The sequence below is a fragment of the Homalodisca vitripennis genome, chromosome 4 (genome assembly GCF_021130785.1).
Source record: "Homalodisca vitripennis isolate AUS2020 chromosome 4, UT_GWSS_2.1, whole genome shotgun sequence".
NCBI lineage: Eukaryota > Metazoa > Arthropoda > Insecta > Hemiptera > Cicadellidae > Homalodisca > Homalodisca vitripennis.
In genome coordinates this window covers 31,119,540-31,133,586 of record NC_060210.1, presented here as the reverse complement: position 1 = coordinate 31,133,586, position 14,047 = coordinate 31,119,540, and the positions used below count along the sequence as shown (strand labels likewise).

At 35.3% G+C, this 14,047-nt stretch overlaps 1 protein-coding gene across 1 annotated transcript; it reads left to right on the top strand.

The window, feature by feature from the left end:
* The first annotated feature begins 1,701 nt into the window (after positions 1 to 1,701).
* LOC124359104 (NADH dehydrogenase [ubiquinone] 1 beta subcomplex subunit 2, mitochondrial-like) lies at positions 1,702 to 9,930 on the top strand. The gene is made up of 3 exons (XM_046811557.1): positions 1,702 to 1,921; positions 4,385 to 4,511; positions 9,659 to 9,930. The coding sequence occupies exons 1-3, from the start codon at positions 1,830 to 1,832 to the stop codon at positions 9,731 to 9,733; spliced, it is 294 nt and encodes a 97-aa protein (XP_046667513.1). The 5' UTR covers positions 1,702 to 1,829; the 3' UTR covers positions 9,734 to 9,930.
* Positions 9,931 to 14,047: the final 4,117 nt, after the last annotated feature.

Here is a 14,047-nt window from a genome sequence, read left to right as displayed (position 1 = left end):
GCGTTTAAACATGGTTGCGGTTGTTTGATTATTTGACTTTAAACATTTGCAATAAACACAATTTGTAAACCATAATATCTTTTTTAACTTTGCTCTTATCTATTTAAAACACTTTGTGTATATATATATATATATATATTATATATATATATATATATATATATATATATATATACACACATTAAACTGTATAAATAGCAATAGCCTTATTTAATTTCAATAAACATTGAATCACAAAAAGTACTTGCTCCGCCGGGAGAATGTGCTACCATTACACCACAGAGCGCTTACTTTTTCCGATTCAATTATTTTGTATTTGGCCGTATCTGTCACATATGCGTTTAAATAAGCAAACTAACATATGATCGGAAGACCAATTTTATTCTACGAGGCTTTTCTGGTGTACGTCATATAAGTTAAACAAGACCATGCAAAACGGATTTCGTTTTCAATATGCAGACAAGAAGACAGCGTAAGATACGAGCCATGGAAGTCTACACCGAGGCTAAGTATCAGCGTCCAATCCAATTTTGCCTCAGAAAATATGATCAAAACATTTAAAAACAAACTTTTTTAATTCCAGTTTTAAACAAAGGGTGAGTTAAATACATACAAAGAGAGAGACTTTATTTTTCAATTAGCAAAATTGAAAATGGTGTCATACAATGGTGTAGTTTAATACAGTGATGTAATATTAGGAAGTTGATATGGCCAGACCATATTCTCTGCTATATTGTTAAATGCTCTTTGGAGAAGCCAAGCTTGAAGTAGTGCAACAAAATTTTATTTCTCCTGCCCCAGAACTGCCTGGAGACAAAATGTTATTACATTTTTATTTGTAACCCACCTCATTTATTTTAGTTCTGTTAACACCGTTGTTCAATTCCAATTTTTGGTTATGCCACTATCTAGTATTTAAGCACTCAATATTTGAAATCGTGTAGTGCCTTGTATAAATTAACTAATATAAAAATAAGACACAGGACACTTAACTGTGAGGCAATAATTTCTTCCCTCGCCATCAATCGAACAAAAATACAATGTCGCTCCTCAAAAACACAAACTGGCCTTAGGACCTTTAAGCAAGAAGTGTTTTACCGAGAGACAGTGTTGCAAATCATTTGTGGTCACTCCACCGCAGAGAAGCCTCTTCTATTTTCAAGCAGACCTTGAAAAGGTTGTGACTTGTAACTTGCCACTGTATACTGCCCTTTTGCCGGGCTTAGACAACGTGGAAATCTGCATGCTTGTAACAAGTTGCTTTAACATGTAACTTGTAAAAAGCTTCGTCTAAATTCCCTTGTTATCGTTACAGAAAACATGACGGGATTCATGTAGGGATTAATAGGAAGTACCGAGGAGTAGTCCGATGTCCATTCATAGGAAAATATATGCCTTCTGTCATGAAGTATATCGTCTTTGTTTATACCGGACAATACTATTACTGATGTACAAATAGTTATGGAAACTGATGTTATCACAATGTTTCACAGTTTTATGCATGAGATTCATCGATCAATACACATCTTTCGTTCTAAGTTATTATAGCTATATTTATTCATCATTATGAATTATAGGTCCCTAGATTTAGACAGGTGGTTTTGTATAGTGTGAAAAATCTGTTAAAGATAAAAGGGATTTAAACCTCAACGCCTCTTCCAGCCCAGCTGGTAATTTTAACTCAACGATACCCAAGTGTCGAACTCAAATTGTCTGCTACGAAAAAAATATTGTCAATGACAACTTTGGTTTAGTTTTCTTTTAAGTAAAGGGCAATACGTAAAGATTAAACGAAATAGTAGTTTTTCTAAATACCTCATCGAAAAATAATGAGTTTATCTAGAGGTATTTGTTTGTTTAAGAGTATAAAAAGTATAACAAAAAGTAATCAGCAAATAATAAGAAATGCTTCTCACGGACCGTAAGTAACTAAGGTTAATTGTTAGATTAAAACCCTAGGCTATATTGGTCTCAATTAACTGCAACTAATCCTAGGAAAAGTTATTTATATATTATTATGATTTTTATAAAGATAATATGATTACTTTTCAGGCCAATATGTTCATTTTTGGCTGGTATATAATCTTAAAACATTTGGGCCTAGGCCTATATCGGTGATAGCAATTTGGAAAATTGTTAGATGGGCCAAGGCAACTGATATAGAAGATACTGCTGAACTGCTAGGTATGAGACAAAATCTGGTCTAGCATTAATGGATAACTGGGGTAGGGTACGATAAGCGGACCCGGTTTTTTTTATATCGAAGAATGTAATCATCGATACCTGATATTTCCATCTCAAATCCTACACAATCAATCTATATAAAAGTATCTATAGTCCTCAATAACAATCATATGTTTTAAATTAAAATATGAATTTAATATTTACAGTGATCAAACAAATTATTGTAACCAAAATTAGGAAAACTGAAGACGACCATATTTGCTCCTCTCACAGTTACAGTTGTTTCTTTCCCACAAATTTCACATAATGGGTTTTTCGGTACGAGTCCAACATGTCATTGAAGTCACAAAAAACATGTCTTATCATCTTTCGAAGCAATGTCGTTTAGTTTTCTAAAATTGACTGGCATTTTTAATGATAAAATGTTACTTATAAATAATTGAAATATTACATTATGAGTATTATTTGAAAGTGTTTACAGCTGTTGATGTAGATTATTTAAGTTAATAGTTCAAAATAATTAATCAGTATCGATGGTTATGATTAAGTAAGTAATATCGTTTGCTAATTTCGATATAAAAAACCGGGTCCGCTTATCGTACCCTACCCAAGCACTGAAGCAGTCATGCAGTAGCCTACTATGTAGCAAGGCTGCAGTATAATAAGCGGTCACCACAATCAACTATTGATTATAAATCTAAACTATTGAGTATAAAAACTAGACATTCATAATTAATAATTGCCAGCTGTTTTTATTTTACAGAAAAACAATATTGTTTGATACAATCTTAAAAGCCTATAACGTAACTTGTTGGGCACTATTGTTTCAAATTAATTAAAACAAGTGTATATTTGAGTATTGGCCGCTAGAGACGGAAATACTGTTGTCAATAACCTATTACCAAAATAACATAGTCATGTATTACGTTCCTGTAACCTGTTACCAGCCGATCCACTCTAAATATTAGCATCATGCTGTTACTGAACTGATGTTATCGAGTTGCAAGTGAATTGAGACTAAATCTACATGTGTTGGTCTATTTACACACAGTATACAAAAGTTCCACAAAGTGATATTTAGAATCATAAGACTGATACAATTATAAACTGTTTATTAACATTTGCACTATACAATACAATTATTGGTCACTTTGGTATTATCCGGACCGGAGGCCTCTATAGTTTTCTCAATTTTTCTCATCAGTGACCTAAAAAACTACATTATTAAGAAGGATAGACTTTATTTGACTTATTTTGAAAATTACATATCGTTATGATTATCAGTTCTTGTTTTCTGCCTCCCGAATGGAAGCAATGTAGGCGAGAAGGCTTCTCATACCCTCTATCTAATACTTGTTAGATAGGCTATAAATACGAACATATTACAAATATAAAAGAGAGAGCTCACGTGATCTGATCTGAACTAGAATGTAGGTACTATCGTGAGAGATGTTTTTCTTTTTTTAGCAGGTGTGGGGCCACAGAAACTCACACTGATGGCCAGGGACATTTCCGACCGGTACCTCTATCTAATACTTGTTAGATAGGCTATAGATACGAACATATTACAAATATAAAAGAGAGAGCTCACGTGATCTGAACTAGAATGTAGGTACTATCTTGAGAAATGTTTTTCTTTTTTTACCAGGTGCGGGGCCACAGAAACTCACACTGATGGCCAGGGACATTACCGGTACTTTCCCGATATCAGATCACGTGCCACATTGTATACCACGATCTTACATCGGAGAAGTTGGAAAATCTGGAACGTGGTCTAAGGTCGGGAATGTGCCGATTGGATATCCCCCTGGCCATCTGTATGGGCTTCAGTGACCCCTTCGGCGAATACAGAAAAACATCTCTTGAAATAGTACCTAAATTCAAGCTCTGATCACGTAAGCAATTGTAAAATTTAACTTGAACTCTAGTACTGCTAATAACATATTTATTATTTCCTAATCTAAACCTACTTATAACTTGTAATAACAATAGGTAGATAGAGACTGGAGGTAGAAAACAAGAACTGATCATCATAATGACCGGCGTATAATTTTTCACAGTAGCCTGAGTATTCTAGTTCAGTAGTTATTTTAATTCAGAAATATGTACTATATAGCTTAATTTTTGTTATTAAACTTCTGCTGCAAATGAAATATAGTTTTATAAAAAGGGATGAGATTGATGATATTTGCCGTTTTAGATGGAACTATCGAAGAAGTGGCATCGAAAGGGTTCCTCCAAACATGAAACTCGCTGGTGATATGTTAATGGGCTTTGCAGTGTGGTGGATTCTTTGGCACGTTTGGCATGAACCAGGACACATTGTGGTAAGTAGACTCTTCCAACAGTAACTTTAAAATTAGAAATTTTAGCCAACGATATTCTATTTTCCTTTGTTTTATCATAATTTAGCTCCGAAGATGTATTCTGTATAAATTACATTGTATCTTGTTGAGTTTAGCGTATAATACTATAAATAGCATTAAAGAAAGTTTTTAACAGAACAGTTTGTACCAAGGATCCTAATAATGATACATGTAAATTTGTTTGATACCCAGGGAGAATGCACTTATTCTATTGTTACACCATAGACCTATGGTGAGAAGGGAAAGGGATCGTAGTCAGGGTATAGAATAACTCTTCTTAACATCAACCGAAATTTATTAACTGTACACACCTTCTGGATACCGTCAGCTCTACCGATCCTGAATCATCACATGCTAACTATCTACCTAAATACCTAAACTAGGGGTCGGCCAGAAAAGAATGCTTCTAGACCCAAACAGTGGCAGGTATTTCTGACCTGGCACGGTGCGGTGATGCTGTCTCTGCGTAAAGTCTTCACACACACTGTCTGTCCTCTCTCTCTCTCACTGTAGGCTCTGGTCAACCCTCTCACAGACGGCAGGAATAGACCCAAACTTTACACTATAATTGGCTAATACGTCACATAAGAATCAAGTTTAGTAATCTAGTTACATTTAACTATGTATCAGTCCTCACAAAATGATAGTAGTAAATAGATTTTTAAAGAATTTTATACAGCTATTAAAATATTGGATGAACAACATAATAAATAACCCATAAAAACAAAGTGTGTACTATAGAATGAAGTAAAAATTGAAATGCTGGCTAAATTTAATAATTTTTTAAAGAAAACAGTTTTAGGTCATCTTTATGGTTGTTATGGCACTTGAAAATATGGAGTTATACTTGTTTCCATTTATAACCTATGATTTAAATTTAAGTTCAATTAAAAGTTTGAAAATTAATTTATTTTAGTTATGTTGATTGTTTGTAACAGATTGAATACTGAGACGTTAAATGATAAAACATAAAATTCTAGACCAGAAATAAATTCCAATTTTTCAAAATTATTTTTATTAGAATGTTCAAAAATATAAAAATGCACATTCTGACACAATTTGCTGAACTGCCAAGAATTGGCTTTCAGCAAAGTAAGAAATATATTATTGAGGATTGACCTAAGTTAGTGTTATTTCACTTCTATCTCCAGATGTTTGGTACCACATTGATATTACTCAGTATTGGTTCCTATATTACACAAGTATATATACAGGGTGAATAACAAGTATGGATATCCTATATTAACTTTTTAATGACCGCACCTAGAAAAACCGAACTCACTATACCTCTGTAGGGTACAAAACTGCGCTTTTCAATTAGTATAACAACATTTACTGTAGTAATAAAATATTTTGGCACCAACTTAAAATTTTTAAATGTAAACCCCCGTCAATTTACACATTGTTTAAAGGTCTTAATGAAGGAAAATTAGTATTTATGGTTTTATATTGTATTTTCTTAGTCTAGTTCTCTCAAGGCAGATTTCGTTATGATAAGATGTCACTTGCTCTAGTGTACTATTAATTAGTTTCATCAGAAAAATAATTGTAATAATATTGTTAATATGGGTGGTTAGTGTCATGAATCTTGTTGACATATTAATAAAAAATATTTCACTATGTTTCTTAAATGATTTACAATCCAGTAATTATATAAACAGGAAAAAAATTCACCCATATGACAGCAAACAGTTTGTCATTTATATTCAAGGTAACAAACAGGTCTGATAAGCTTTATAAAAAAATCCTTTAAATCACTATTTAGACTTCTATAAATTGCTGCTAGATCAAATTTTAATGTATTTACTTTAGATTTCACCTCACAAAATTTGTATAATTTATAAGGCTGACCACCCAGAGGTGAGAAGAGCTAAGAGAAACTTGTGGAGAGAATTCTGTCAGAGTATTGATAAGGCTCCTGACTGCGCAAAACTCCAAAAAGTCCTAGCTCGAAGCCCCACAAATGCGGTGGGTACTATAGTTAGGAAAGATGGGACTCACACCAAGGATCCTGAGGAGACTCTTCAGTGTTTACTGAATACACACTTCCCAGGATCGTTTCAAACCAGTGAAACAGTTGTTAGTGAATGGCGGCGAGAACCTAGAGATAGCTCGTCTAAGGTGGACTGGAACTGTGCAAAGACTGTTATCAACTACTTAGGGATAAAACGGGCCTTGGAGTCTTTTAAGCCGTTCAAATCACCAGGTACCGATGGCATTTTTCCCGCTTTACTGCAGGAGAGTGGGGACTTGGTGATACCTCTGCTCCTACGACTGTTTCGAACTAGTCTAGTGACAGGAGTCATACCCTCATCTTGGAGGACCTCTAGGGTTATATTTATCCCGAAGCCAGGCAAACCCTCCTATGAGGTTGCAAAGGCTTATAGACCAATAAGCCTAACATCCTTCTTCGTCAAGACCATGGAGAAGGTTCTGAATAGGCATTTAAGGGACACAGTCCTCATCAATCGTCCCTTACATCCAAATCAACATGCCTATCAGAAAGGTAAATCTTGTGAAACAGCCCTACACTGTCTGGTTGGCAACATTGAGCAAGCTATTGAACAAAAGGAAATAGCTTTAGCAGTGTTCCTGGACATAGAAGGAGCTTTTGATAATACGAGTACTCACTCTATAGTGTCTAAGCTTACATCCAGGGGTACGGAGAAAACTGTTGTTAGGTAGATAAGTAACATGCTTAAGAGCAGAAGAGCACAGGCATCTCTGTGCGGAGTCACAAGAGAGGTAAAAACGCAGCGAGGATGTCCACAAGGAGGTGTATTATCACCAAGCCTGTGGAACATAGTTGTGGATGACTTACTCTGGACTCTGAATGAACAGGGTATGTATGCTCAAGGCTATGCAGATGATGTTGTCATACTCATAAGAGGTAAGCATATGGTTACGTGTCTGGAAATGATGCAGAGAGCACTGGCCATTGTGGAGCGATGGTGTGACGAAGAAGGACTTGCAGTAAATCCTTCGAAGACCGTCATGATACCATTTACAAGAAGTAGGAAACTGGAAATCACACAGCCAGTCCTATGTGGGGGCCAGATACAGTTAAGCAGGGAGTTCAAATATCTAGGTGTCAAACTGGATGATAAACTCACCTGGAATTGTCATCTGGAATACATAATCAGACGATCTCAGACTACATTGATGATGGTGAGACGTGCGGTAGGATGCACATGGGGGCTTAGACCCGACATGTCACACTGGCTGTACACCAGAGTCATTAGGCCAATGATGGTGTATGGCTCAGTGGTATGGTGGCCAAAAGTCCAACAGGTGAATGCCGCAAAAAACCTGTCAAAGGTACAGCGGTTGGCATGCTTGGGGACAACGGGTGCCATGAGAGGAACACCAACCGCTGCTATGGAAGTAGTGCTAAACCTCCCACCCCTAGACATATTCGTCATAGGAGAGGCTAGGATGGCTGCCTACAGACTGAAGTGCAATGGGAACTGGCATCATCACCATGCTAGTAAGCACTCCAAGATCGTTGACATTCTCAAACTGGATATTCTAGAAATGAGGTCTGACAGAATGGCAAAGGTTACGGACTGGGAAAAACCATTTCAAGTCAACATTGTTGAAAGGATGGAATGGTCAAAAGGTGAGCCTGACTTCATGAAGAAGGCTCTAACCTGGTACACGGACGGGTCAAAGACTCTGAAGGGTACTGGGGCAGGGGTCTGGGGAGCCAGACCGAGGGTTAACTTAAGCTTTAGCCTAGGTAAACTGGCAACTGTCTTTCAGGCTGAAGTTACAGCCCTTGCAGAATGTGCAAGAGTTAATGTGGAAGGAAAGGGGCTACAAAGGCAAAAACATCTACATTAACTCGGACAACAGGGCTGCTCTGCAGGCCTTGGCCAACCATGACTGTAATTCGAAGACAGTCTGGGAATGCCATAAGGTCTTGAAATTGCTGGCGAAAACCAATAAAGTTATTCTAACTTGGGTGCCTGGACATAGAGGAATCACAGGAAATGAAGGGGCAGACAGTTGCGCTAACTTGGGAGCCAACTGTCTTCTTACCGGTCCTGAACCAATGTGTGGGGTCTCATATAACTTAGCACGTAGATCAGTTACCAAGTGGATGGCTAACAAACATTTACAACGTTAGAGAAATACTGAGGGGAATGTACAAGCAAAGCGGATGCTCAAGGGACCATCAAGGAACATTGCAGCAGATGCCTTTAGAATGAGTAGAACGGAGATCAGAAAGGTGACTGGTTTTATTACAGGTCATTGGATATTCCGAAGTCACCTGAACAGAATAGGTATTCCAGTTCAGGAAACACTGTGCAGGAAATGTGGCGAGGCTGACGAAACAGCCAAGCACGTCATATTTGAATGTCCGGCATTACAGAGCAAACGCTCAAGATCCCTAGGTGTTCTTATGCATACGGAAGAGGGGTTGGAACAGGAAAGCATTGTTCAGAAGATCTCATGGTTTTGTAAAGGCCTGGGATTTGATACAGCTTAAACCTGGGAGAGGGTGCACAATAAGCCGGATGGCTGAGAGGCAACTACCAGGCCTAGGAAACCTGGCCCTCTGTTAAAAACCTCTTTATACTTTTTCATCATTCCATCGTATCTTCACCATATACATCTTTAACATGGCAATGAATCTCAACACTCCTTCTATTTAATAATTGAATTATTATAACATTAATCTCACATTCAGCGGTATCAGTAATTGTCTTCAACATTTTGAATGTGAGTGCACAGCAAACTGAAAACACAACATAGAGGAACGAAAATGGCACTAGTTGAGGGCCAGTGAAGAAGGAAGACTAGTGCACATGCGTGGTGCTGTGATGGTACAATGACAGTACCGGTACTTATTTTCTGAATATGCATTGTAATTATTCAACTGACACTTTAACTAATGTAAAAAAAGAAAGAATTATCCATGTAAACTTTTTTGAACCAACTTGTCATTTAGCTTCAAATTAGCTCCTCCTCCTCACAAGTGACACCATGTCAAAGTATATCAGTACCTGAAGAATATGCATGCTTCATTGCTTTGTTCTAGAATAGTGTTCTACAACTTCAATACTTTGTAGTAAATTAGGACTGATCTAGATATGTTTTCTTAGGGAGAATTCGAGTATCCAGACCCTTCAAAATGGACCGATGCCGAGCTTGGAATTCCTCCTGATGATGAAGATTAAGCAGAGTTAAGATTTAGTACTTGATTTGTAATTTTAAATTATGAAATAGTTCATGAAAGAAATAAAGTCATCTGTTGTTTTTTTTTTTGTTATTATATTTGTTTTATATCAAAAGTTATATCAATACAAGTTTACTAGAAAACTCATTTTCAAATAATTGGAAACATTTGTTTTAATAATAAAATTTGTAAAGTTTATTTACTTGCCCACATGAAGCCCCTCCATTAAATGTGATTTGTGTTAGCATATTTATTTAATTATTACTTATAAATGACAAGTATATAGATAAGTCATGTTAATCAGAAATCAGAAAATTTATTTGTCATTTAACACAAGAAACAGTGCAATAGACATCGTCACAGCCTAAGTTATGATTAATACCTTTTCGTATAAAATACAATGACTAGACTACTTTAAACACACAACATGTAGCAATAAAACTTTAAGAGACACATAACATATAGACTTAAAAAATAACATCAATGTCAGGCATATTAAAAAGTTCTTGTACATGATAAAATGGGTTTTCTTTTAACCAGGCATATAACACTCTTTTAAATCTACTTATAGGCACAGATCGGGCACTAGAAGGTAATCTATTAAAAAATTTGATGCTTATAACTTTATGTGAGGCTTGAGTTTTTGCTAACCTAACATATGGTAAATCTAACAGTGCATTAAATCTAGTATGGTAATGATGAAATTCATTCCTCGTGTAATAGTCCTGCAAGTTATTCTTAACATTACATAAACAAACGAATATATACAGATTTATCACAGTAAGAATACCTTCTTGAACAAAAAGAGGTTTGCAATGTGCCCTATAAGGAGAGTTTGTTAAAATTCTTAAAGCTTTCTTTTGTAGAATTAAGATTCTCTGTACATCACTGCAGTTTCCCCAAAGAATAATACCATAAGAAATTATACTATTAAAAAAAGCATAGTATGCATAAATTACATATTGTTTTGGGACAAGCTTTCTAATTTGTCTTAGTAAATAAATTACTCTGGAGAGCTTGACAGAAACATTATTTACATGGGCATTCCAAGCTAATTTAGAATCTAAGGTTATACCTAATAATTTGACACTATCATTAATCTTAAAGCCTAAGTCAGTTTCACGATTACATAAACTAAAAATTATAGATTGAGTCTTAGACTGGTTTAGCATAAGACCGTTAGACTGAAACCAAATGGAACTTTCAGTAATATAATTATCCATTATACCAGATAGCATCTCTAGCTTGTTTCTACAGAAAAAAGTTGAGTCATCGGCAAATACAACAGAATTACAATTAACATTTACAGGCAAATCATTTATATGTACAAGAAACAAAAAAGGGCCCAAGACCGATCCCTGTGGTACTCCGCAATTTATATCTACTATTTCAGACAGTTTGCTGCCAATACAAACTCTCTGAGTGCGACTGCTTAAAAAAGACTGAAAAAGATTTAGCTCCACACCACTTATGCCGTAATAATGTAATTTTTTGAGAAGAGTCTCGTGTGGAACACAGTCAAACGCCTTTGTGAGATTGCACAAGGTTGCTAAAGTGCTACAGTGAGTTTCAAAACCCTCCAATACAGATACCACAAGACCCTCCACTGCATCCACAGTTGACCTACCTTCTCGAAAACCAAATTGAGAATTTGAAAAAAGAGAGTGCAACTCAAAAAAATCACTCACCTGGTGCTTCATCACTGTTTCTAACATTTTTGAAAAAATTGGCACAACAGAAATCGGTCTGTAGCTACTAGGAGATGACCTTTCACCCTTCTTAAATATAGGGACCACCTTAGAAACTTTTAGAGCTTGAGGAAAAAACACCTTTAACCAGACAATCGTTGACACAAGTTGTTAGGGGCTCCACAACACACGGTAAAACTTTCTTTAACAGGCCACCACTGATATCATAGATATCTTTACACTGCTCTTTTTTATGCTATTAATGAGAGATAAGACATTTTCACTTGACACAAGCTTCCATTTATAGATGACATCAGGCAGAGGGTGGTTTGAGAGAAGATCCAAGGACGCATCAACTGAGGACTCAATCTCATCTTGTATTGCAGCTACAGCATCGATGAAATAGTTGTTGAACTCATCTGGTGATATATCATGCTGAGCAGATGGTGATGAAGTGCCCCTTGCTGCATTCACAACCTTCCAAGCAGCTTTGCATTTATTGGAAGAAGCATTTATATAGCTAGCATTGGCCTCCAGCTTTGCCTTTTTAATCTCCCTTTTATATATATTTTTTGCTTCGGTATATAGTCTCTTTGTTTCATCCCTGAATAGACCATACCTACAAGACCACAAGTAATTCACATGTAAATTGAGTACATCTTCTTTAAGTTTTTGATGAAGCTGTGAAAACCATGTAACATGCTTACGTCTTGATGTTTGTTGAGCCCTCTTTTCTATATAAGTCCTAAAAGGAAAGCATTTATCCATACCTTCCAGGAAATATGAAATAAAAGTATCAAACAGGCAATCATCAGAGGAGTTGGCAAACACAGTATTCCAGTCAATATCAGCAAGAAACTGATTAAATTCAATAATGTTTCTTTCAGCAAAACAGCGTTTAAACAGTACGTCGGTTTTTGTACCTTCTGAAAATCATGATAGCCATGTTGAATCTTCATAATACTCATGTTGATATTTGTAGTCCATTTCAACATATATTAGACTAAATTATATTAAAAATTTGCTGTAGAATGTATTTCCATTTCCCTTGTATTTTTAGATTTAAAACCAGTATCAGCTTACACTATGAGAAACCTTGATTAGACAAGAGTGCCTAAACTCTTTAGAAATGTTATCTTTTAATTTCTGTTGAAGATATCTCCATCATCTTAATATATTTCTTGATAAATAATAAACTTATTTTCAGTCTTGTATACCAGTTTGCATTGTTGGTTAATACCTATTACTATTTTTTACAGGATACTTTTTGTTTCTTAATCAGTAGTAATACAAATTAGTATATATTCATGACTTTAAGACCCATTATGACCCATTATTCAGCACCCCCTTTAGGAACTTACACCTCAATGCTATTTAGTAACATCCACACTTAAATAGCATTCATTTAAAGTTCTTCCCCCCTCCAAATTTTTTAAAATCATTGGAATTCACACAAAAAACCAAATTTTTTCTTGTTAAACTCTTCAGTAATCACAAGTATAAGCCCAATACTCATGTTGTAGCTATGTAGTCTTCAGCTGTGAGATGTGAAGTGATGGTCATATATGATACAGTAAATTAAAGCAATGAAAGATCACACAATTTAATTTTTTTCATGTCCAACAGCTTTAGCCTATTAAGGGTCTATAATACAGGAGTCCAACACACTAATCACTGAACCAACCTAGCTGACAAAATACTGGTTGAGCTTATTTTCTTAATACATTGGTATTACACATCATATCAAAAATAATGATTTACATTCTTAAAAATTTAGGTAAAGCCTATTGTTGACATAAAGCTTTGTGCAAGAAACCATTGCTTTCTACAATAATTTGATCAACAAAAAGGGTGGTTGGTTCATTATCTTTAGCCTTTTAGGAAACTGCAATTGTGCTTCAAAGAATTGTCCATACTCATGTTTGCTTAGGCTAGCACCTGTTCAAAATTTACATTCAGTAATTTCTGAGAACTCAACATTTTGATTTGTTTTCATTTACATAGGTTTTACATTTCCTATAAATCATCTATCTTAACATAATAAAATCATTATTACAAATATTTACAATTTTCAATCACTCATTCAATATGTATTCACTAGACTCATCTGTCTGATGAATCAAACCAGTATTGCAATAACAATTTTGATGTCTTCATCAAGAAGTCAAAAGAACGCACAATGCGTTACATCCTATTTACTATCTGTTACATTATAGAATTATATAACAGATAATATTACATTTTGTGAACTACTACTAATATTCCATTAAACATACATTTTGGTAAATAAGTACAGGGCAGATTGGACGTGTTTATTAGTTGATATTAAATCCTGTTCATTAGGGTGTGTCTTCATCCCGTCTTGTAAGAAGTATTAAGGGCTGAGTAGTTAAATATATGTGGTAAATGATTCTTGCTTCTATTTTTACAGCAAATTTTCTCAACATTAGTATGAAAGAGATATAGAACTAAAACTGAAATGAAAAAGAAAATTCTCTTTTATGTACCATGGGCCTAACCTCATAGTATGTTTTGGATTGATCTGTTTGAGCTTTGCTTTGGTGATGGCTGCACAAAGGATGTATGTTGGCTTTCAACACTACAGTGTGCCACAGTGAATAAGAGGT